Source organism: Neofelis nebulosa, chromosome 8 (assembly GCF_028018385.1).
Source record: "Neofelis nebulosa isolate mNeoNeb1 chromosome 8, mNeoNeb1.pri, whole genome shotgun sequence".
Classification (NCBI taxonomy): domain Eukaryota; kingdom Metazoa; phylum Chordata; class Mammalia; order Carnivora; family Felidae; genus Neofelis; species Neofelis nebulosa.
In genome coordinates, this window is record NC_080789.1 from 119,661,000 (window position 1) to 119,683,280 (window position 22,281).

The 22,281-nt window shown below is 38.3% G+C and overlaps 1 protein-coding gene across 1 annotated transcript in view; it reads right to left on the minus strand.

Annotated features, from left to right (window-relative positions):
- The window catches only part of GPR158 (G protein-coupled receptor 158), a 426,460-nt gene extending 404,550 nt beyond the window's left edge, over positions 1-21,910 (minus strand). The window contains exon 1 of the mRNA XM_058681672.1: positions 21,018-21,910. Coding sequence (XP_058537655.1) covers positions 21,018-21,910 — 893 coding nt within the window. The remainder of the gene's footprint in view (positions 1-21,017) is intronic.
- Between the last annotated feature and the right edge of the window lie 371 nt (positions 21,911-22,281).

Below are 22,281 nucleotides of genomic sequence, written 5' to 3' on the forward strand. Positions count from 1 at the left end.
TAGCAGCTTTTTTCTAGATATGTCTTCTAAGCCAAGGGATACTAAAGCAAAAATAAACTATGGGGACTACATGAAAATAAAAAGCTTTTGCACAGTGAAGGAAAAAAAATCAATAAAACTAAAAGGCAACCTACTAAACAGGAGAAGATATTTGAAAATTAAATATCTGATAAAGGGTTAGTATTCAAAATATATAAGAACCTACACAACTCAACACCCACAAAAACCAAATAATCTAAATAAAAATTGGCAGAAGACATGAATGCACATTTCTCCAAAGACATACTGATGACCAAAAGACACATGAAAAGATGTGCATCATTACTTAGTATCAGGGAAGTGAAAATCAAAACTACAATGAGGTATCACCTCACACCTATCAGAATGGCTAAAGTCAACAACACAGGAAACAACAGGTATTGGTGAGGATGTGAAGAAAAGGGAACCCTCTTGCACTGTTGGTGCAATATATTATGTATATTATATAAAATACAATTATATATATAATCCATATACATATGCATATATGTATATTATATAAAATACAATTATATATAATATTAGTCATAAAAAAGAATGAAATCTTGTCATTTGCAACAACATGGATGGAATTAGGAATATAATAATAAAAGCATGTCAGAGAAAGACATACCACATGATTTCATTCATGTGGAATTTAAGAAACAAATAAGCAGAAGGGGAAAAAAGAGACAAATCAAGAAATAGACTTTTAACTATAGAGAACAAACTGATGCTTAGCAGAGGGGAGTGGGTGGGAGGGATGAGTTAAATGGGTGATGAGGATTAAGGAGTACACTTGTAATGAGCATTGGGTGATGCATGGAATTGTCGAACCACTGTATTGTACACCTGAAACTAATATAACGTTGTGTGTTAACTAACAAATTAAAATAAAAACTTAAAAGACCAAAAAAAGAAGAAGAAAGAAAATATATCAATGAAATTCACAGCATTAATAGAAGAAATAAGAATAATTATATGATTATTTTAATCAAGGTAAAAAAGCATTTTCCAAAGTTCTACCACCCAGTTTTCTTTAATGATGAACTAGAAATAGGAGGACACTTTCTTAACTTGATAAAGCTTGCTTCTATCAAAAATAATTAAAGGAGAAACTTTTTAAGATGTTCCCTTTAAGTCAAGAATGCTTACTATCTCTGATGCTGTTTAATATAGTACTGAAAGTCACAACTAATTCTATAAAGAAAAAAAATGATACGTAAAGTTCAGATGAGATTAAACCATCATTATTTGTAGAGGATCATTTATCCGGCAACAAGTCAACAGACAAATATGAGAATAATAAGAAAGTGCAGCAAGATTAATGGGCACCAGATCAATGTACAAAAATCAATAGCATTTATCTCTACCAAAATCTGCAACAAAAAATTATAACTAAAAAGATGCCATTTAAAATAGCAACAGAACCCATAAATTCTGTAGTAGGTAACTTAATCAAGAATACACAAAACCTCTATGGAGAAACTTTGAAGCTCTAATGAAAGGCAAAATAGATGATCTTAATAAATTGAGAGAGAGCCCATGCTCTAAGAAGGAATAATTCACTATATTAAAAATGTAAATGCTCATCAAATGCAGCTATAAATTTAATGCAGAACCACTAAAATTCTATATAGAATTTTGAAAAACTTGATAACTTACCTTAAGTAGAATAATAAAAGTAAGTTGTGAAAAGAAAAGAGGTAGGCCTTGCCCAAGCAAGTATTAACACATACTGCCCTACCATGGCAATAAAACTTAGTATTAACAGAAAAACAGACATGAGAAACAGTGTAACAAAATAGAGAATTCAGAAACATACATATGCATATAAGGCATTTACATGTATGATAAAGATGATAATGTTGGGAATCTGGCTCACTGAATGAACAAAAATAATACCCGGATACCTACCTAACCATGTACAAAGGTAACTCCAGATGTTCAAAACCTGACTGTGAAAAGTAAACCTTTAAAGTTAGTGGTTGAAAACATAAAAGAATATTTTTGTGACGAGGTATTGAAAGCTTTCTTAAACCCAAAAGCATAACCTGTAAGGCAAAATTTTAAGAAAATAACATCAGAAATTTTTGAAAATTCTGTTCAAGGGAAAAGGTAACTGAAAGGTGACAGACTGGGTGATATTACAATGTACAAAATTGGTAAGGAAATATTTTCCTATTGTGATTCCTATATATCAAAAATATATAAAAGTAGAAACTTTTTAAGATGTTCTTTTTAAGTCAAGGCAAAGGATATAAACAAGCATTTTCTAGAAAAGTAAACCCAACAGACTTACAATGTGCACATGAAGAGATGCGTAAGCTCATTAGTAATCAGAGTAATGTAAATTAAAACAGTAGTGAGATGTCACTTTGGATTCATTAAACTGGCCAAAAAATTAGAAAGTTGCACAACACCAAGTGTTGGCAGTAACATAAAGCTGTAGGATCCCTTATGCCCTAGTGGTGAGTATGTAGACTGATGCAGCCTGTCGAGAGAACAATCTTACAATATTTTGTAAAATATGTTCACTCCTCTCTGTAACCCAGAAATCCTGCTCTTGGATTTATCTTTCAAAGAAATTCTCACTTAAATCTATAAAGGGGTATATAAGCTTATTACAGTGTTATTATAATTTCAGGGAATTGAAGACAGTCTGGGTGCCCATCCCTGGGACTGGACAGTTTCTACACACTATGCAGCAGTAGAGTACCATATTGCAATAGAGAAATGGACTGGTTTTATATATAGCAACATGGAGAGACTTTTAAAACAGAGTTGTGGGGGGTGCCTGGGTGGTTTAGCCAGTTAAACGTTCAACTTCAGCTCAGGTCACCATCTCGCGTTTTGTGGGTGCGAGACAGCTGTGCTGACAGCTCAGAGTCTGGAGCCTGCTTCAGATTCTATGTATCCCTCTCTCTCTCTGCCCCTCCCCCACTTTCTGCCTCTCTCTCTCTCCCTGTCTCTCAATAATAAACATTTTAAAAAGGGCTTTTTTAAATGTTTATTTATTTTTGAAGGAGAGAGAGAGAAACAGAGTGTGAGTGGGGGAGGGGCAGAGAGAGAGACAGAATCTGAAGCTGTCAGCACAGAGCCCAACGTGGGGCTCGAACCTATCATGGCCTGAGCTGAAGTCAGATACTCAACCAACTGAGCCACCCAGGTGCCCCTAAAAAAAGTTGTTTTTTTTAAACAGTTGGGTGAATAAAAAGTAAGCAAAACAATGAGCTATATAGCAAGTATTTAATTAAAATTATTTGCACACAAGTAGCATATGAAGAGAAGAGCATATCTCATAAATGGAATGCGATCAAGGAAAAGTGAAAATACTTTTTTTTAAGGGGAAGAAGAGCTATTTTCTTTCTTTTTCCATCTAACTGTAGAAGAGTCTACATTCATGTTTCAGTGACTTAAGTAAGCTTTGTGTAGTTTCTTCACTTGAGGCATCTCATCCTCAGAAAATATCCTCAGAAAAGCACCCAGCATCTGTATCATTTAATTCAAGCATATAACTACAAGAAATACGAAAGAACCAAGAACATAATCTGATGCCCTCTAAAACATCTAGAAAATTTGACAAGAGTCTGTCTCAAAGCAAGGAAATGTTCTCCTCCCCCATGCTACTTTGCAGCAGACACGTCCAGAGAAAGCTTGCCAAAACTTTACATAGTGACAAACGTCTTCCATCTGTCTGGCTTCTTGTTCTTGGAAGGTTTTTTGGCAATCAGGTCACACCTTCCTTGGGAAGATCTGTACATTTTGTGTGAAAAAAAAAAAATAACTCAAGTGTGATTTTAAAAAAAGAGAAAGAACCAATAAATACAAAATGAAGTAAGGTCAATCAGGAGAAACATCTATTTTCCATCCACATATACAATCTTTGCATTTTGAGGCTCCTCAAGGAGATATTTTTTTTTTTTCAAACTTAAGTGCAGCATATCTCTTCAAATTGCTAGGGTTCAGAATTTGTTAATAGCATTTTTCTTTCTGAAAAATACATTTTGAGTCTGCCACTTTTATAGAGGTCGCTGACTAATGTTTCATTTTGTGGTTTTCCTTCGCTGGGATTGTTTTGAGCTTCATTTTATTTCAATTTTAAATAACAAGAGGACAATTTATTTTATCAAACACATCCACAGTGTTCCTTGTATCAACTCTTTGGATATGACTATTTCTGAATGGGGTATAACAATCCCTTTTCAGGGGGCCCAGTACAAAGAGATCCCCTATATTGACCCATTTTTTTCCAAATAACAATCCTATAAAAGAGGAAGTATCCTCTCGTTTTATAGATGACGAAAATAAGGTTCAGGCAAGTTATATAATATGTCGAAAGTCATACTTTTTTAATGTCTAGGAAGGAAAAAATGACAAAGTATATCTGTCATGGAAAATAAATGTTTAATTTATGTCTTAAAATATAAAATAATGATCTCATACCTTCAGTTTCCTGTTGACTTAATTAAAAGTGCCATTTATGTTAGTGTTTGGCTGCAATATCTAAATGAAAATATCTTTGTATTAATCATTTCTTAAATTACTAAATTTCTCTTTTTTTTTCTGTTGATTCTTATTCAGATGTTCAGGTCAGATTACCCAGATGATAATCTGCACAGTGTGTGTGTGTGTGTGTGTGTGTGTGTGTGTGTGTTTACTCTAAAGGCTACTTCTAATCCAGAAATAATAGTAGTAAATAAGGCCATAAAGTAGATAAAAAAAATTTCCCATTGAGGGGCGCCTGGGTGGCGCAGTCGGTTAAGCGTCCGACTTCAGCCAGGTCACGATCTCGCGGTCCATGAGTTCGAGCCCCGCGTCAGGCTCTGGGCTGATGGCTCGGAGCCTGGAGCCTGTTTCCGATTCTGTGTCTCCCTCTCTCTCTGCCCCTCCCCCGTTCATGCTCTGTCTCTCTCTGTCCCAAAAATAAATTAAAAAACGTTGAAAAAAAAATTTAAAAAAAAAAAAAAATTTCCCACTGAAAGTAAAATAAGCCACCCTGGTTAGGAACCCAAGATGTGAACTAAATATAGAGTTTACCTGGATGCTTTGAACCCTATGTTTTAAGTTATCGTTTATTAGGTACTCGTTAACTGTCAGACATTATGCTAGACAACCTTAAAACGTTCTCACTGAAACTGTATGTGACTGATATTATTTCCCCAGTTTATGTTACAACTATGTATTATCAACATCATTTTCCCTAAATAATAGTTAAGAAATTTGGGACAAAAAAAGATGAAATGGGTTGCCTAAGGAGACATACCTAATAAGGAAAAGGGCTGTATATGATAGCCATATCCTTGGTATAAGTGTAGGAAGACTGGTCAGAAGACCCAAGTTTGAGCTCTTGTTCAAGTTGGTGAGTTGAGCATATATTTCTCTACCTCATCCCTCTATATCCAATTGTAATGGCAGTTGGATATGGAGTCTCTTCCAACAGACTTTTCAAAAAGATTTTAAACTCAAAGTCAATTGGTTTCAAGAGTAGAAGTAGAAAATGAGGCAGACATCAAGATAATGAATTGAAGGACTTCCTTCTAAACAGTCACACAAGTTATCCTCCTTTGTGTGCTGTAATGGTATTTATTCCCAAACTGAAACCCAAGAACGATTCTGTAAAGAGATGGAAAAAAATGCCTGGGAAGAGCTAAAGTTTCTAAAATTGGTTATTAGTTCTCCTAGAGTAAAGGTCTAGGGTGGCCCAGAGACTCCCAACTTCCTTCTCAGGCACCCTAAAGAAAATGAAGCCTCACGATCAAGGGAGAGTTCTACTGAGAAACTAGACCTACACATCTGAGAAGGCTCCGTGTCATCTAGCCATGTAAATTAACTGAGCCCTTCAATCATAAAACCGATGACTAAGGATCACATTTGAGATGAACTGGTAGCATAAAGGAGAAGAACTGGTATGAAAAAGCAAAACAACTAAGCCAGGAACAAACAACAGTAATTCAGACAACAGAAGACAATTTAATAGGTATTTTAATTTTCTCAAAGAAATTTAAGAAAATGATCATACAATTATGAAGAACAATCAAAGCAAGAAAGAGTTTGTAGAAATTAAAAGAGATTGACAAATGAAAGTAAATTTACTAAAAAGGAAGAAAAAATAAAATCTCCTAGAAGGAAAAGTAAAAAGAAAAACATGGAAAAATGAGAAAAAAGTTAAGAAATACAGAGATCAACCCAGAAGGTCAAATACCTAACTGTTAGGAGTTCCAGAAAGAGAAAATGGATAGGAGAAAGTAATTTTAAGCAATCACAAAAGAAAATTTCTGAGTGGAAAAGTCTAAAAGGGCCAACTAAGTGGTATGGTTGATGAATAAAAAGAATCACATCTAAGCACATCATCATGAATATTCAGAACCCCAAGGAAAAAGAAAAGACCTTAAAAGTTTCCATGGGGAGACAAGAAACAATTACCTACAAAAGTGTAATAAATCAGGTTAATATCAAAAATGTTTTACCACCATCAATAAATGCTAAAAACAATGTCTTTAAAATTCTGAGGCTGAAATGACTTTGCACCTATAATTCCATATTCTGACAATCAATCATGCGCTAAGACATGTTTTCAGACATGGGAAGACTTAGAAATTTTATTTAGAAAGTACCTGAAATACTTAGAAAGTATTTGAAATTGTGCTCCAAGAGATGAAAAAATAAAAATTCTAGAAATAACAGAACCTGCATCCAACACACAGTTGAATTCAAATTTTCAGTAATTCGAAAAGATTTTCCATGATAGTTATTCTGCAGAAAACATGAGACTCCAACAAGAATGGCTTCAAAAAAATGTGAAACTTTTTAAAGAAATAGTATGATTGATTAAAAACTTAGATGATATTAGAGATAAGTAAAATATATGGTTCCTTTTTCTTTCTTTAACAAGAAAAAGAAAGGCAGAAGCCAATTCCAAGGGTGGGGAGCAGTATGTGAAGTCTCCTTGCAGACACTTGCAAACTAAAGGTAGCAGGGTTTCGAGCAACTGATCTAGAGAGAGATAATCCATTAGTTCTTGGAATTTGGAACATTCTGAAAATGCACGGATTCAGTTATTCAAGTTTCATTTCTTAGAGGCAATCAATAGACAAAGCACAGAGGGTTTTGGTTTTTTATGATTATTATTTTTTTTTACTGCAGTGACAGGTTATAAATTCTACCATCTTTAATTATCTAAAAATACTGGAATAGCAAGAGAAGTAGGAAGACAGAGAAAGAAAAGTAAATCATAGAAGATATTATTTAAAATCTATGGGTGCAAAAAGCAAGGTAACCAATAGATTAAATTCCACATTTGTCATGTTAGAGAAGGTAATGATGATTATTTTATTTCCTAAAACCCATAAACCAGATTTTCATTGTTAATGCTCATTAGAGATACACTCCTGCCTATACTTCCCATAATGCAAAGTCTACCTCCAAATTCATGTCCAAATATTTGTGGTCTCTCTTCTGACTCTTCCAATCTCACTTCTATGCCTTGTGCCTCTCACAGGCAGCCCCTGACCTCTACATCTGAGACCTCACCATAAAGGACAACAAAGTATGTCAGGAAATGCCAAATGACAAGACCTGCCAGCTACCAGCTTGAGAGAAGTCAGGGATCTGCAGGACGTCATTCCAGGCATGCTGGTGAAGAAAAAGATGCTTCGCCCAGGAGTTAACCTGCTGTGTCTCTGCCCTTATTCTGCTGTGTCTGGAAAAGGCTTTATGTACAGGTTTGAGCCAGGGAGCAAGAAAAGCACCCAGCTTATTTTTGCAATAAATTTTGGATTTTTTATTTCTACCTCCTTTGCCTCTCAAATTCCAATTTGTTCTTTCACATTTGAGAATGGAGCAACTAGAAATAGCTTATTCTTGGGGCACCTGGGTGGCTCAGTTGGTTAAGCATCTGACTCTTGGTTTCGGCTCAGGTCATGATCTCATGGGTTCATGAGATAGAGCCCCGTGTCAGGCTCAGTGCTGACAGAGCCTGCTTGGGTTTCTCTCTCTCCCTCTCTCTCTGCCCCTCCCCCATTTACACACACACACACACACACACACACACACACTCACTCACTCTCCCTCTCTCTCTCTCTCTCAAAATAAACTTTAAAAAATTATATATATATATATATATATATATATATATATATATATATATATATAAAAAGAAATAGCTTATTTTTTTACTGAAATCTCATCAGAGAGACTGGAAAACTCAAACTCCCAGAGCTAAGGGAGGCAATGGCAAGAAGGCCAAGAGTAAAAGGAGGCAAGAGAAAAAAGCACCAAAATAAGATAACATTACAACCAAACCATCCAAAGGAAAACAGTGTAGATTCATCCACAATTTACAGATTGCTAAGGGGTAGAAATGTTTAAAGCACTTAATATGTTTCTATATTACCACAGTATCTTAGCCATTTATTGAACACCTTCTGCATATATTACACTCATCTTCTATGTCATTACCCACCTCTCAGTACATTCTAGTAACACTTTCTTTCTATTCTTAGACCATTTGAAGCTCATTCTTGTCTCAAGACCTTTGTTCTTGCTATTTCCTATTTAGATCATGATTACCTCAACTTGTTCCATGCCTGTCTCCTCATCCTTCATTTCTTAACTCAACGGTCTTTCCTGACCATCCTATTTAATGCAGCCCACCCTGCCTCTCAGCTATTCTTTATCTCATTATCCTATTTATAACTTTTATCACTTGTTCCTATCAAGAATTATTTATTATATTTATTTTTCTTATTTATCATCTATCTCCCCCCACCCCCACAAAAAAATCCATGTTATTTTCATTATTATATCTCCAGCATCTATAGTCCTAGCCAGACACATGTTATATACTCTATAATGTTTTTTTTAAATACTACATTCCACACATTATGCTAAACTAAATATATATAAAATATATATAAACCATATATATAAAATATATATAAACCATATATATACTATATGTATATATAAACCATATATATACATATATAAACATATATATACATATATAAACATGTATATACACATATATACACATATATATAAACATATATATATATATATATATATATATATATATATATATATATGACTGTTTACTCTTTACAACCATGAGAGGTACTCTATACCTTTTCTTTTTTTTTTTTTTTTTTTAATTTTTTTTTTCAACGTTTTTTATTTATTTTTGGGACAGAGAGAGACAGAGCATGAACGGGGGAGGGGCAGAGAGAGAGGGAGACACAGAATCGGAAACAGGCTCCAGGCTCCGAGCCATCAGCCCAGAGCCCGACGCGGGGCTTGAACTCACGGACCGCGAGATCGTGACCTGGCTGAAGTCGGACGCTTAACCGACTGCGCCACCCAGACGCCCCTATACCTTTTCAAGATAAAGACATGGAAAGAGTTGAGTAACTTGCCCAGTGTCACATGGTAAGCAAAAGTGAAAGCTCATGGATTCAAGTATACGTTTATAATCCTAAAACCCTTCCTCCTAGACACTATTCCATACCGCCTCCCTGAAATAATGCAAGGTGATTTCAAGAGGCACTGAATATGGGAAGTCATAAAATGTGGTTCTTGCATGTGAAGGCCATGTGGAACTGGTTGGGGAAATAGGACTTTTATATAAAGAGACCAGAAACAGCTGTTTTCATGATAGCCCCTATCTTAACAGTGAAAAAAGGAACCCAAAATAAAGAGAGGGAGATACAGCACACTACTCTGTGGCCCATATTCCAAGGCTCAGTACCTGTGATGTCTCTGCCTTCGTGAAGAACCTGCTATTCATTCTACCCCTACCAATAGGATCATTCACAATATTGAATTGCTTCAGGTATTCAGAATGGCCTGTATCCAAATCCTTTGGATAACTAAAGCTGAAGGTGCTAAGCATCTACAATTTTTAATTTTTATTCTTAAAATCTTGGGAAATGGATTATATATGTTACAACCTTATTAAACGCTTTTTGCCTTTTTCCAAGTTGGTGCTTAAGGATCAGTTGCCTCTGAATTACAAAGACTTTGTTTTAATATAGACTTCTGAACCTATCCTCAGATTATCTTATTCACAGGGTCTGGGGAGGGCCAAGGAACATATTATCAGGCTTTCCAGATGATCCTGATGCCCAGCCATGTTTGAAATCAGTGAATAATGAATATAAGTTAACCTTTATTTGATGACTCTGGGTGTTTTTATTTGTGCCTACGTTAAATTACAAGTTCACTGCAGCCATAGCTAATGCAAGTGATGGTCACTTCCCTGGGTGTCAATTTCCTCACTTGTAAAAGTAACTATAAATTGGGTTATATTATCTCTAAAATCCTTTTTACTTCTAAAATTCTAATTCTTCAAAAAGAAGCTTTGTCAGGACACAGACTAAAATTTGCTTCTTTAAAGAATGACCCCACCACCCCCCACACACATTTTCTTTTCAAAATGCCTCCTTTATGGATAAACCTTAGATATAAAACACTTAACCATGAGAATAATAAAGCCGTATTAGTAACAAATTCTACAAATAATTTGCCAAGTTGTTCTTTCTGAACCCTGATGATGTAAAAATGTAAATTAATATTACATTGATTGATGAAAATTTTCCAGTCCTCACTCATATCAGGTTCTATATATGAAATGATCTTATGTTCCAAACAAGTAAGAAAATGAATAAATAAATAGAAATGTGATCTGTCAGACTCATTCACGAACACATACACATACATATACATACAGAAGCCTTGAAATAAATAGCCCTAGAAGAGCATATTTCTATGAGTTCTCTCTACACCAGCAGCTTTCAAACATAGGCATTTTGCCCCCACGGAGATATTTGGCAATGTTTGTACACATTTTTGATGTCTAGGAGGTCCACGAGGTTGCTACTAGCATCTAGTAAGTAGAGGCCGGAGGTGCTACTGCACGTCTTAAGACAAACAAGACAACCCTCACAACAAAAGATGATCTGGCCCAAAATGTCAATAAAGCCTAGTATGAGAAACCCTGCTCTGTGCGGTGGTATGAGGCATCAAATAAGGGAAATCCAAGCTCTTCATTCAGGCAGCTGACTAGAAAAAAAAAAAGAAGAAAAAGAAAAAAACACTTAACTCCACAATTCCATTTAAATCTCACCAACCGAAACTAGTTATGTGGCTACACCATGAAGTTTTTATTTACACCGTAAAACCTCTAAGCCCTTTAAAAAAGAAAGATCTATTTCCTCCTGTTTTTGGTCCATAAGTGGTCTTTTTTAAAAAGGCCCATTTATTTTTAGAGAGAGGGAGAAAGAGAATCCCAAGCAGACCCCCCACTGTCAGAGCAAAGCCTGAGATCCCAAGCAGGCGCCGCACTGCGAAAGCAAACTGTGAGATCATGACCTGAGCTGAAATCGAGAGTCAGTTGTTTAACTGATTGAGCCACCCAGGCACCCCTACAAGTGGTCTTTTATTCTCACTGTCCTAGGCATTTTCCCACAGTGTGAGTGAAATCCTTCACCAGATGGTGTGGGAAAGATTTTGATAATCCTTTGATAATCTAATCTGAAAACAAAAGTTTCTGCCACTTCTGGCCCAATGTTTTGTATATTTCACATACATTAAAAGGATTGTGGGGGTATCTGTCTGCCTCAGCCAGTAGAGCATGTAACTCTTAATCTCACACATGTGAGTTCAAGCCCCATATTGGGTGTAGGGATTAATTAGAAATAAAATCTTTATATTTGCAAATGGCATATCTGATAAAGGGTCAGTATCCAAAAATCTATAAAGAACTCATCAAACTCAACACCTAAAAAACAAATAATCCATTTAAGAAATGAGCAGAAGACATGAATAGACATTTTTCCAAAGAAGACATACAGTTGCCTAACAGACACATGAAAAGATGCTCAACATCACTCATCTTCAGGAAAATATAAATCAAAACCACGATGAGATACCACCTCACACCTGTCAGAATGGTTAAAATTAATAACACAAGGAACAACAGGGTTGGTGAAGATGAAGAGAGAGGGGAACCCTCTTGCACTGTTGGTGGGAATGCAAACTGGAAAACAGTATGGAGGTTAAAAATAGAACTACCCTATGATCCAGCAATTGCACTCCTAGGTATTTACCCAAAGAATACAAAAATACAAATTTGAAGGGGTACATGCATCCTGATGTTTATAGTAGTAGTATCAATAATAGCCAAACTATGGAAAGAGCTCAAACGTCCATCAACTAATGAATGGATAAAGAAGATGTGGTATATATATACAACAGAATATTACTCAACCATCAAAAAGAATGAAAATTTTCCATTTGCAATGACGTGGGTGGAGCTAGAATATACTATGTTAAATGAAATAAGTCAGAGAAAGACAAATACCATATGATTTTACTCATATGTAGAATTTAAGAAACAAAACAGATGACCATGTGGGAAAGGAGGAAGAAAAAAGAGAGAGGGAAACAAACCATAAAAGACTCTTAAAGATAGAGAACAAACTGAGGGTTGATGGAAGGATGTGAGTGGAGGATTGACTAGATGGGTGATGAGTACTAAGGAGAGTACTTGTGATGAGCACTGGATGTTGTATGGAAGTGATAAATCACTGAATTCTACTCCTGAAACCAATATTGCACTGTATGTTAACTAACTGGAATTTGAATAAAAATTTGAAAAGCAAAAAAAAAAAATCTTTAAAAAGGAGAAAAAAAAGGGGAGCCTGGGTGGCTCAGTCAGTTGATCATATGACTTCAGCTCAGGTCATGATCTCCCAGTTCATGAGTTCGAGCCCCATGGCAGGCATATATTCATCAAATATAAGATACCATTAATTGAAATATGCAGCATTGTGTACCATTAAAAGGAAATGTATGCCAATTGAAAATGACATGCTCTCAATCATAAGACAGATCTCAGTTAAAAGACATCAAAATCAGGAAGAAATACATCTTAGAATTGATAAAACATATTATTCTATACTGAATTACCTTTTCCTCTTTCTCAGATAAAAGCTATGTGTCCTATTACTCTTATAAAAGTTCTTCCATAGTAATGTAAAAAGGCATACCCATGGGACAAAACACATAAGTGGAGAGAAAGCTAGGTTAAAGAAATAAACCAAAATCTTATGTAATTCTAAGTTTCCTTTTAAGTTATAGATGCACTGGGTACTTTTGCTAACTGGACAGATATTTTTTTTTTTTAATGTTTATTTGTTTTTTGAGACAGAGAGAGACAGAGCATGAACGGGGGAGGGTCAGAGAGAGGGAGACACAGAATCTGAAACAGGCTCCAGGCTCCGAGCTGTCAGCACAGAGCCCGACGCGGGGCTTGAACTCACGGACCGTGAGATCATGACCTGAGCCGAAGTCGGCCGCTTAACCGACTGAGCCACCCAGGCGCCCGTGGACAGATATTTTTTAATTCTACATTGTCTTGTTGTAGTTACAGTTTTTAAATGGGAAAGTTAGAACAGATATTATATGTATTTAAATTAATTAGAAGTAATTGTTAACCATGTACGAGAGAGAGCAAGAGAGACAGACTTCCTTCTTTGACAAAAAGGTAGGTAACAAGATTTTTGTTTGGGAAAAAATGATCTTGGGGTCAGATCACTTAAACGAATTTTGTGTTTCCTATAAATTCTACCTAGATGAAACTAGATGTATCCTGCAATTGCTTTGAGACACTATAATATGCTTTGATACAAAAAAGAAAGTCATGGCTCCTATACTAAGTTTGGTATTGTAGAAAACAGAGGTCTTTTAACTGAAGAAGTATTTCATAAAACAACCTATCCACCCAAATATTTTTATGTTTTCTTCCCTGAAGTAAGAAAGACTTGTGGGATGAGTAAATGCCCAGTTAAAGTGGAAGTTGCACATAGAATTTTTTTTTTACTAACAGCTGAGAAGCAAATAAGGCTGACAGACCAGGAGAACAAGCTGCCCTCACCCCCCACTCCCTGGTACATATGGCAAAGCTGTGGACAAGAGCCTAATAACATTGTCGGCTGCAAACACTCTGAGCATAGCCCCGGTACCAGTATGCTGCCTATTTGTGCATAGTGGCCATCAAGCTGCCAAAGTTATCAAAATCCCAGTGTACTATTTTAGTAAGTCTGCTAAAATAACCCTGTAAATACCAGTCCAGAACTGAAGGGAGAAAACAAACAAGGCACTAATGCTTCTGTACCAACCAAGTGCAAACTAACGTCAACAGCATACTTCTCGGCATCCCAGTATGTTACAATATAATTATAAAACACAGTGCAGGTTGGAAAAAGGTAGCCATAATACCCTGAACAATGAACACCAAACTGCTGCCTTTCTTAAATTGAAAGTAAAATTTGACTTATCTCGCAGTTGAGGCTATAAAATCAGCTAGGGAGGGCATCAGTTCCCTCTCCAGAGGGCAGGCATATACTCTTGTTATTTATTTAGCAGTCTCAGAAATCCCATTTCTGCTTCCAAACGCGTGTTCTAGAAAATGGCAAGTAATACTGTGTCACTGCTGCACCACAATAAATAGCCCTTTTCTTTACATTTTAAAGCCAACTACAGAAGTAAATTGAAAATGAGTTGTTATTAAGAGTGGGTAGGTAAGGAGCTTCAACCTAAACATTAGTTATCTTGAGGGAAGTTACACAGGCATACTGATGCCCTTGATTTAGAAATTTGCAAAATAAGAGCGCCTGGGTGGCTCAGTCAGTTAAGCCTCTGGCTTCAGCTCAGGTCATAATCTCACGGTCCATGAGTTCAAGCCCCACATCAGCCTCTATGCTGACAGCTCAGAGCCTGGAGCCTGCTTTGGATTCTGTGTGTGTGTCTCTCTCTCTCCGCCCCTCCCCTTCTCATGCTCTGTCTCTCTCTGTCTCAAAAATACATAAACATTAAAAAAATTGCAAAATAGCTTCATGTTGACTTTAAGTATATTCAGGGGGTCTTTCAAGATCTGGAAATTCAGGGGGCGCCTGGGTGGCTCAGTAGGTTGAGTGTCCAACTTTGGCTCAGGTCATGATCTCACGGTTCGTGAGTTTGAGCCCCGCATCAGGCTCTGTGCTGACAGCTCAGAGCCTGGAGCCTGCTTCCAATTTTGTGCCTCCCTCTCTCCTGGCCCCTCCACTGCTCGTGCTCTGTCTGTCTCTCTTTCTCAAAAGTAAATAAACATTCAAAAAAAGATCTGGAAGCTCAGATCATGCTTCTTATTTTGAAACAGTATTCAAAAGAAAGAAAGAAAGAAAGAAAGAAAGAAAGAAAGAAAGAAAGAAAGAAAGAAAGAAAGAAAGCTCTCATTTCCATTAGTATATATATTTAGCTCAGTATACATCAAGAGGGCTTTCTCTAATAAATAAATGACTATGATAAAAACTACATTGAACATATATGAACATGATCTTCATTTAAATGAAAATGGATTAACTGTTTTCAGCATTCTAATCAAATAAAACTTCAAAAGTTAAAGTAACATGTTTAATTATGTACATAATCATAGACTTTCGGGGTTATAAGGAGTCCTACATGTCACCTAGACCAACCCCCTCAATTTATAGATGAAGAAACTGAAAATTAGAAAGGCAACTACTGCCCATGGTAACACCATGAGTCAAACACCACCCAGTCAAACACCACCCAGAAGATGCCACTATCTTCTGTCTCCAAGGCCCATATTTCTACCCTGATCCACTGTCATTACAAGTGTTCACAATAATGAGGGATGAAACTAAGCCATCATATAAATTATAAACTATTAACCACATGACTTTTAAAACTAAGAAAGTTTATCTCTGAGGGAAGTACTTGGGAAGCCAGAAGTTACATTACAAAATATTTACTGAACTTCCTGTACGATCACAATTCTTCACTTAGTCACTACAGAATCCCAAAGGAGATGTACTTTACTATTCACAGCTTACAGATGAAATAATTGAGACTGAAAAACCTCAATGGCAGAAGTTCATCTAAAAACTCTTTGATATATAACCCAGGTAGGCATCTCTGCTGTCTACAGGCAACCTCTTTTCACCACTATCATTACCCACAAGAGGGATGTAAGATATGTCTAGCTTGGAGCAAGATGGTCATTTCTTTAATACTGTGAATTTCCCTCTCTAGTTGAATGCAGAGATCTGTACCAGAATCACTGATGGAGGTATATGCGTATAGGATGTAAAGGAAAGAGTGAAGTGATCCCTCAGGAGTCAGCAAATCAGTGACATCAATGTTTGCTGCGTTAGTTTATAAAAAGGGGTTTCCACACTATTGTGATCTTTCCTTCATTGCCCTATTGCTTTTTTTAATCAACATCAAGTCTGACATTCACATGGTTTCCTCTTCCTCTGCATGTTACTTCCCCAGCAATATCATTTCCACAAGGTACCGCACTTATGTGTATTATTCCTGTTTCCAGAGCCTACTTGTTGACCATTTGGATAGACCATTAAGAATACATAGAAAACAGAGTTATAAAGATATTTGGATAGCATAAACTCCATTCCCACATTTTAATTATGAAGAAGCTGATCTCCAGACAGGTAATACAGCCAGTCAGAGACAAAACTGGGACTTGAGGCAAAGTTCTGTCAAGTCTAATACTCTTCTTACTATACGACATACTTGGTTGTGTGGTTGGCCTAAAAGTAATAAGTGTGTTTGACTTATTTGGGCCAAATATATTATTTCAAGTCATTACTATGTTATATTTTTAAGTAACAAGGTGAAAATAAAGTTGTTAAACAAGAGATAACAGTATAGGGTGGCGGAAAGACTGTATGAGCTTCATAGCTAGATAGACCTAAACTTGATTTGGGCTCCCTAATTTACTAGCTGTGTTCCCTTGGGCAGGTTGCTCAACTTTCCTGAAGTTGTCACTACCTGAAAATACAATTACATGCAATGGTATATATAAAGCATCTGATATATAGTAGGTGCTAAATATATATTTGTTCCCACAAATTCTAACCTACCACAAAAGAGCTGTGCCACTCTAGCAAGTTCCTTTAGCCCTTTGGGTCTTGTTGCCTCCATTTCAAATTGAGAAGATGAAAGAAACCAAGTGAATTCCTAAGTCTCTTTTAGCTCATCAAAAAATAATTAGTTCCCAAGGTTCCTTTACCTTAATATAAATTCAACACCTTATATCCATCCTAAGCACTGAACAGTACAAAGTACCACTAGGAAGATATCTATGATTTCAGCATAATGGGATCCAACTCCATAGCACTTCCAGTTCCTCAATGAAAAATTATTATGCAAAACCAAAGAGTTAACTTTAAGGAAAGCTCTACAAAGACATCACAAACCTAATGTAATAAATATAAACAACTGAGGATATATATTAAATTATTACTCTCTCTTTCGCTGAGATGGAATATGAGAACTAAAATGTTTACACTATAGAACAAAAGACCCAAGAGACATTTGGTTAAAGCAACTAATGCCATTTTTTGGAAAAAAAAAAAAGAAATGAGCAATAAATTTCTCTTCCCATGTGAGTCTTAAGCCAGGCTTTTAAACTTAAGATACTTGTGTCATTCTGAAGCAGAGGGGAATAAAATTTACTCGGAGAGGTATTTTACAATGATAAACATTAATATAAGAAGGTGGTTAACCATGTTCTCACATTACTTTTGAATTTCATGTTTGGGATTTAATCCTCTAAAAATAAAATGTTTAAACGTTTGACTATTACATGCAAGATCTGAGAAAATACTAACTTATCTTAAATGGAAATTTTAACCACATTTTTCTTCCTTTCCTCTTCCATAAGAAAATTTTTATCAATGGATTTTCCATTACAGATAAGGCTTTTGGCAAATAACATTGTGGACGTTCAAAATACATTTTAAATCATGTGTAGAGCTCTTAATCATGGCTTTCCAAAAATTTATTTGAGGTTTACCCTGTAAACATGTCCGTACAATATTATTCACCTGTATTACAGAATGTAGAATGCATATTGTATATCGTAAAACACCACCACCAAAAAAAAAACCACTTTGCCTTTTAGAAAGAGACAGAAAAGGTCCATTTAAATAGTATCTCAAATGTGTGAAGCGAACACTATATTTTTTTAAATCAACAGCTGTGTTCTATGAGCCAATTTTTTTTGTCCTAAAAGATGATGAAGAGTAAACTATGTCCCCCAGCATGCATTGTATGCAGGGGTTAAGAGAGCCACAGAAATATGATTTAGGTACATAAATATCAAGTATAGTGTAAACCAGAGGCATAAGACCTGGATCCTGGTTCTGTCATTACTATATTGATTTGTGATTTTTGGACAAGTCACTTCACCTTTTTAGTGCTATTTATCTATGAGACAACAGGAGGACCCATCTGATCTTTAGAAGATTTCTTCTAGTTCCTATAATTAACATCTTGTGCATTTAAGGGGTGCAAGACACCGAGCAAAGGCACTTCAGGAGTGCACTTATTCTGCTCTTCACACATGCTGCCAGGATGAACCAGCTTCGTAGAGAGCCAAATACTAAATGGCCTGGCTTTGTGCCTTGGCTAAAGAATACCATTGATGACTGTGAAAGCACTTAAAGAAACTTAGCCAGAGGAAACAATTTTCTGAATGTAGTCCAAAAAAATAGGTAGGGGGTATGTGAGCCCTCACAATCTCAGACCCTTTGTGTTCTCAGCTTTTCATCTTAGCTGGCAGAAGGCACTGAGTTTATTTAGGTGACTCATGCTTTCTGAGCCTTAAGAGAAATGATTCTGAAAATGAATGGCTCTCCCCCTAGACCCACATCTGACCTTTGAAAATACATATATTTTTGTGTAGCAGCTCTATTATATGCAGCATTCTTAGAACACCTTCATAAAACAGAGTTTAACATAGTGGTTAAAAGTATGAAAAGGGCTCAGATCCTGGCTCTACTACTTACCTGCTGTGGGATCTCAGGAAAAAAGCTTAACCTCTCCTGCTTCAGGTTATTTTTTCTGTAAAATAAAACTAAATGAACTAAAAACTAAAAAAAATAATAAAACCTAACTCATAGGGTCATGAAAATTAATCAAGATAATGCATGTGAAGCAGTTACCACAGAATCTGACAGAAAGTAAAAGTTATAGATAGGTAAATAGATGATGATGATAGATGATAGGTAGGTACGTAGATAGATAGATAGATAGATAGATAGAAAATCTGACAGAAAGTAAACATTACAGATAGGTAAATAGATGATGATGATAGAAAGAAAGAAAGAAAGAAAGAAAGAAAGAAAGAAAGAAAGAAAGAAAGAAAGAAAGAAAGAAAGAAAGGATTGATCCTGAGAACTGGGATTCCCTAAAAAGACTTATCTGAAGGCCACAAACAATTTTCTGGCAGTGAATGGCATCTGCTGATCTTTCCTCTTCTAGCAAACATTATGGCAAAGACTCAAAGCTGTGCTCAGCTCTTACTAATAGGATCCTGCAGAAATCAGGAGGAAATAAGATTATCCTGAAAGTAGGAAAGAGTTACTCTGGCTTAAGATCTTTAAGAGAGACAGAAACACATGCATGTGCGTGTACCCACACACACACCCACACCACACACACACACACACACACACACACACAATTTAATGTAGTCACATGGCGGGTGGGGGGGGGTTGCTATCTGTATATATATTCTCAAGTATTGCTGCACCAAAAGCTACAGAATTTTATAACTGGATGGCTCCCTGGAGACCATCTACTTCAACCCCCTCATTTGGTAGTTAAGTAGCTGAGGCCCAGAGAGGTTAAACAACTCACTGGGGTTCATTCAGCAGGACATGACACTGCCAAGACAAGCTTTCTGATTTCCCCTTTTGCCCACGCAGTACTCAGCCTGGTATCTTTCTCCAGGTCAGCATCCTGTCCTTGTTGTGCCAAACAGAGCATCAAGGCACTCGCACACAGAGGTTTCTCACTTTTGCCTAAGTTCCTAAAAAATACAGAAGCAACCTCAATGCCCAAGACCTTCTTGCCAGAACCTCCCATCATGGAAATCAGGGAGGACCCCAGTCAATCTGTGGCTCTCTCCAAGGCTCTCTTTGGAATTTTTACTCTTCCCTTTCTGTTCCTTCCTCACATTGATCCTTAAGTGCTAGTTCTTAGAAGTTCCTCAGCAGAAAGGTCAGGTACTTCCCAGGGCAGAAGTTACCCCTGCTATTTTGCAAATTCTCATCTCCCCACAAATGCTATACCTTTAGACAGGAAATACAGAAAAACTGTTATTAAATTTCCTCCAAGTTCCCTGAGTGAATTCAGTCCGAACTAATCCCTTCCTCCCTAAGATAACTCAATCCAGTTCATTTATAAAGTGTATGAGTATGTGAAGGACTAGAGAACCCTCAGGTATGCCTGACACAGAGAACAGGACAAAGAGGGGACCAAGGAAGGGAGACAAGGGGGAGGAGAGAGGTGGGTAGAAGGAGCACACTGATCAAACTGCAAAGTGGATCCTGGAGACAACTATGCTGCTGAGACTGACTCACTGCTGAAGGGATAAAACTGCAGAGGGGATATACTCTTTTAATCACGCTCTCTGGTAACTAACAGCAGACGGGTATCCTGAACCTCGCACAGAGAAAGCAGGCAGAGGCTACCCCTAAGTGGCAGAACCGAGGAACTCTGTCTTCCTCCTGTTCCCTTTTCTTCCTCATCCAATGCTGGCCACTCTGTGCCTCACGGGCACACCCGAGCTCTCCAGCTTCCCTCCGATCACCCCAGAAAGGGAAATACCCTCCCTGCTCTCCCGTGGGTTGAAATGAACCACAGGGCATCCGAGATTTCGCTCAACTCTGACAAACGCTCCCCAGTCCCCTGCCCCTTGCAGGGAAACTGATCTGAGAGAAGCTTTCACTGAACTGACAAACCTAGGGCGCTTCTTGTCCCTAAGCACAGGCGCCCGCGATAGGTGTCCCTCAGTCTGGGTCTCCGCTGGGAGGGGTGGGAGGCGTTAAGAGTCACAGCCAAGTGTTCCTTCCCCACATGAGACACCGGAAGGAAGACTTTGCTTTTGCCTTTTCCCCCCTCCCTACCTGAATTCCGGGACCAGGTTAGGCTGCAACCCGTAGAAAGCAGCAGAGAGAGTGACCAGCCACCCGGGTTTGTAACTCCCGTTCTCGCACTCCAGATAAGGTGGAGACCACTTGACATGGCTCTTGTCCCCGCCAAGCCCGTCCCTGCGCCGCCAGCTATGGCCCAGGCTCCGGGGCCCCTGATTGGAGCCGCGGCGGTGTAAGTGGGTCCTCCACTTGCGCCGCAGGCCGTGGAACCACTCGGTCTCCAGCGTGGCGTTGGCCAGGTGGTGTGCCGAGGAGGACAGGTCCTGGAGCAGGATGCGACTCTCTTCGCGGGTGGCCTGGAGGAAAACCTGCGGGGCCGGCGCGGACAGCGACTCGGTGCTGAAGGTGATGGCTGCCCGGGAAATGCTGGGCTCGCCCTCCAGGAGACTCCGCACCAGTGCCTGGTACCACTCCAGGTCGTCCTGCAAGTTCTCCTCCCGCGACTTATTGCTCTGCAGCATCATGTTGAGGAAGTTAGTGGCGTGTGTCAGCGTGTCCAGTGCCCCGTGCAAGGAGGGATGGGAGCTGGCTAGGGCTGACGACTTCCCCGGCAGGCCCGCCAACTCGTAGCGGCTGGAGCAGTTGGCTCGCTTCAGCTCGTGGGAGTCCCCGCTGTAGAGGTAAGAGGCCACGTCCATGGGCACCTCCTCGGCGAGTTTCTGCGCCAAGATGGTGCCGTCGGTGGAGCGGCTCCAGGGAGCCGAGGAATCCGAGGCAGAGGCTCGAGCCGGCTGCTGGGCGTGCTGCTTCAGCCTCAGGGTTCTCTCTCTAGGGGGATCCAGCCGTCCCGGAGGGTCGCGGCTGGCGCTAGCAGTTCCCAATCCCAGATGAGCGAGCAGGAGGCAGAAGAGTAAGGGATAAGCCATGGTTCCAATCTGCTTCGCAGAGAGGAGAGGAGGTAACGGGAGGAGACACTTTTTAAATTTTGGTCGTCAATTTATCAACAGTAAGACTTTTCCTAGGAGTCGTCCCCCTTCTCCAGGTGGCCGAAAAGGACTTTAAAATAAGAATGTTTTGGAATTGTCCTGGCTGGCTAAGCTACCGTCACAGGAAATCAAATCACCTGTGGCAACGCTGGCTGCACCCGCTCCATAATGGGTCGGCTCGGGATTACGCACCTCACAGCCTTGAGCAGAACAGGTTACATCCCCTCTCTCTCCCGGAGGCTATAGTTAGCCTGCTTACGTGTTTCTGCTCAGCAGCTTCCACTGCCGCTCTCATTGAGGTGTGTTCAAGA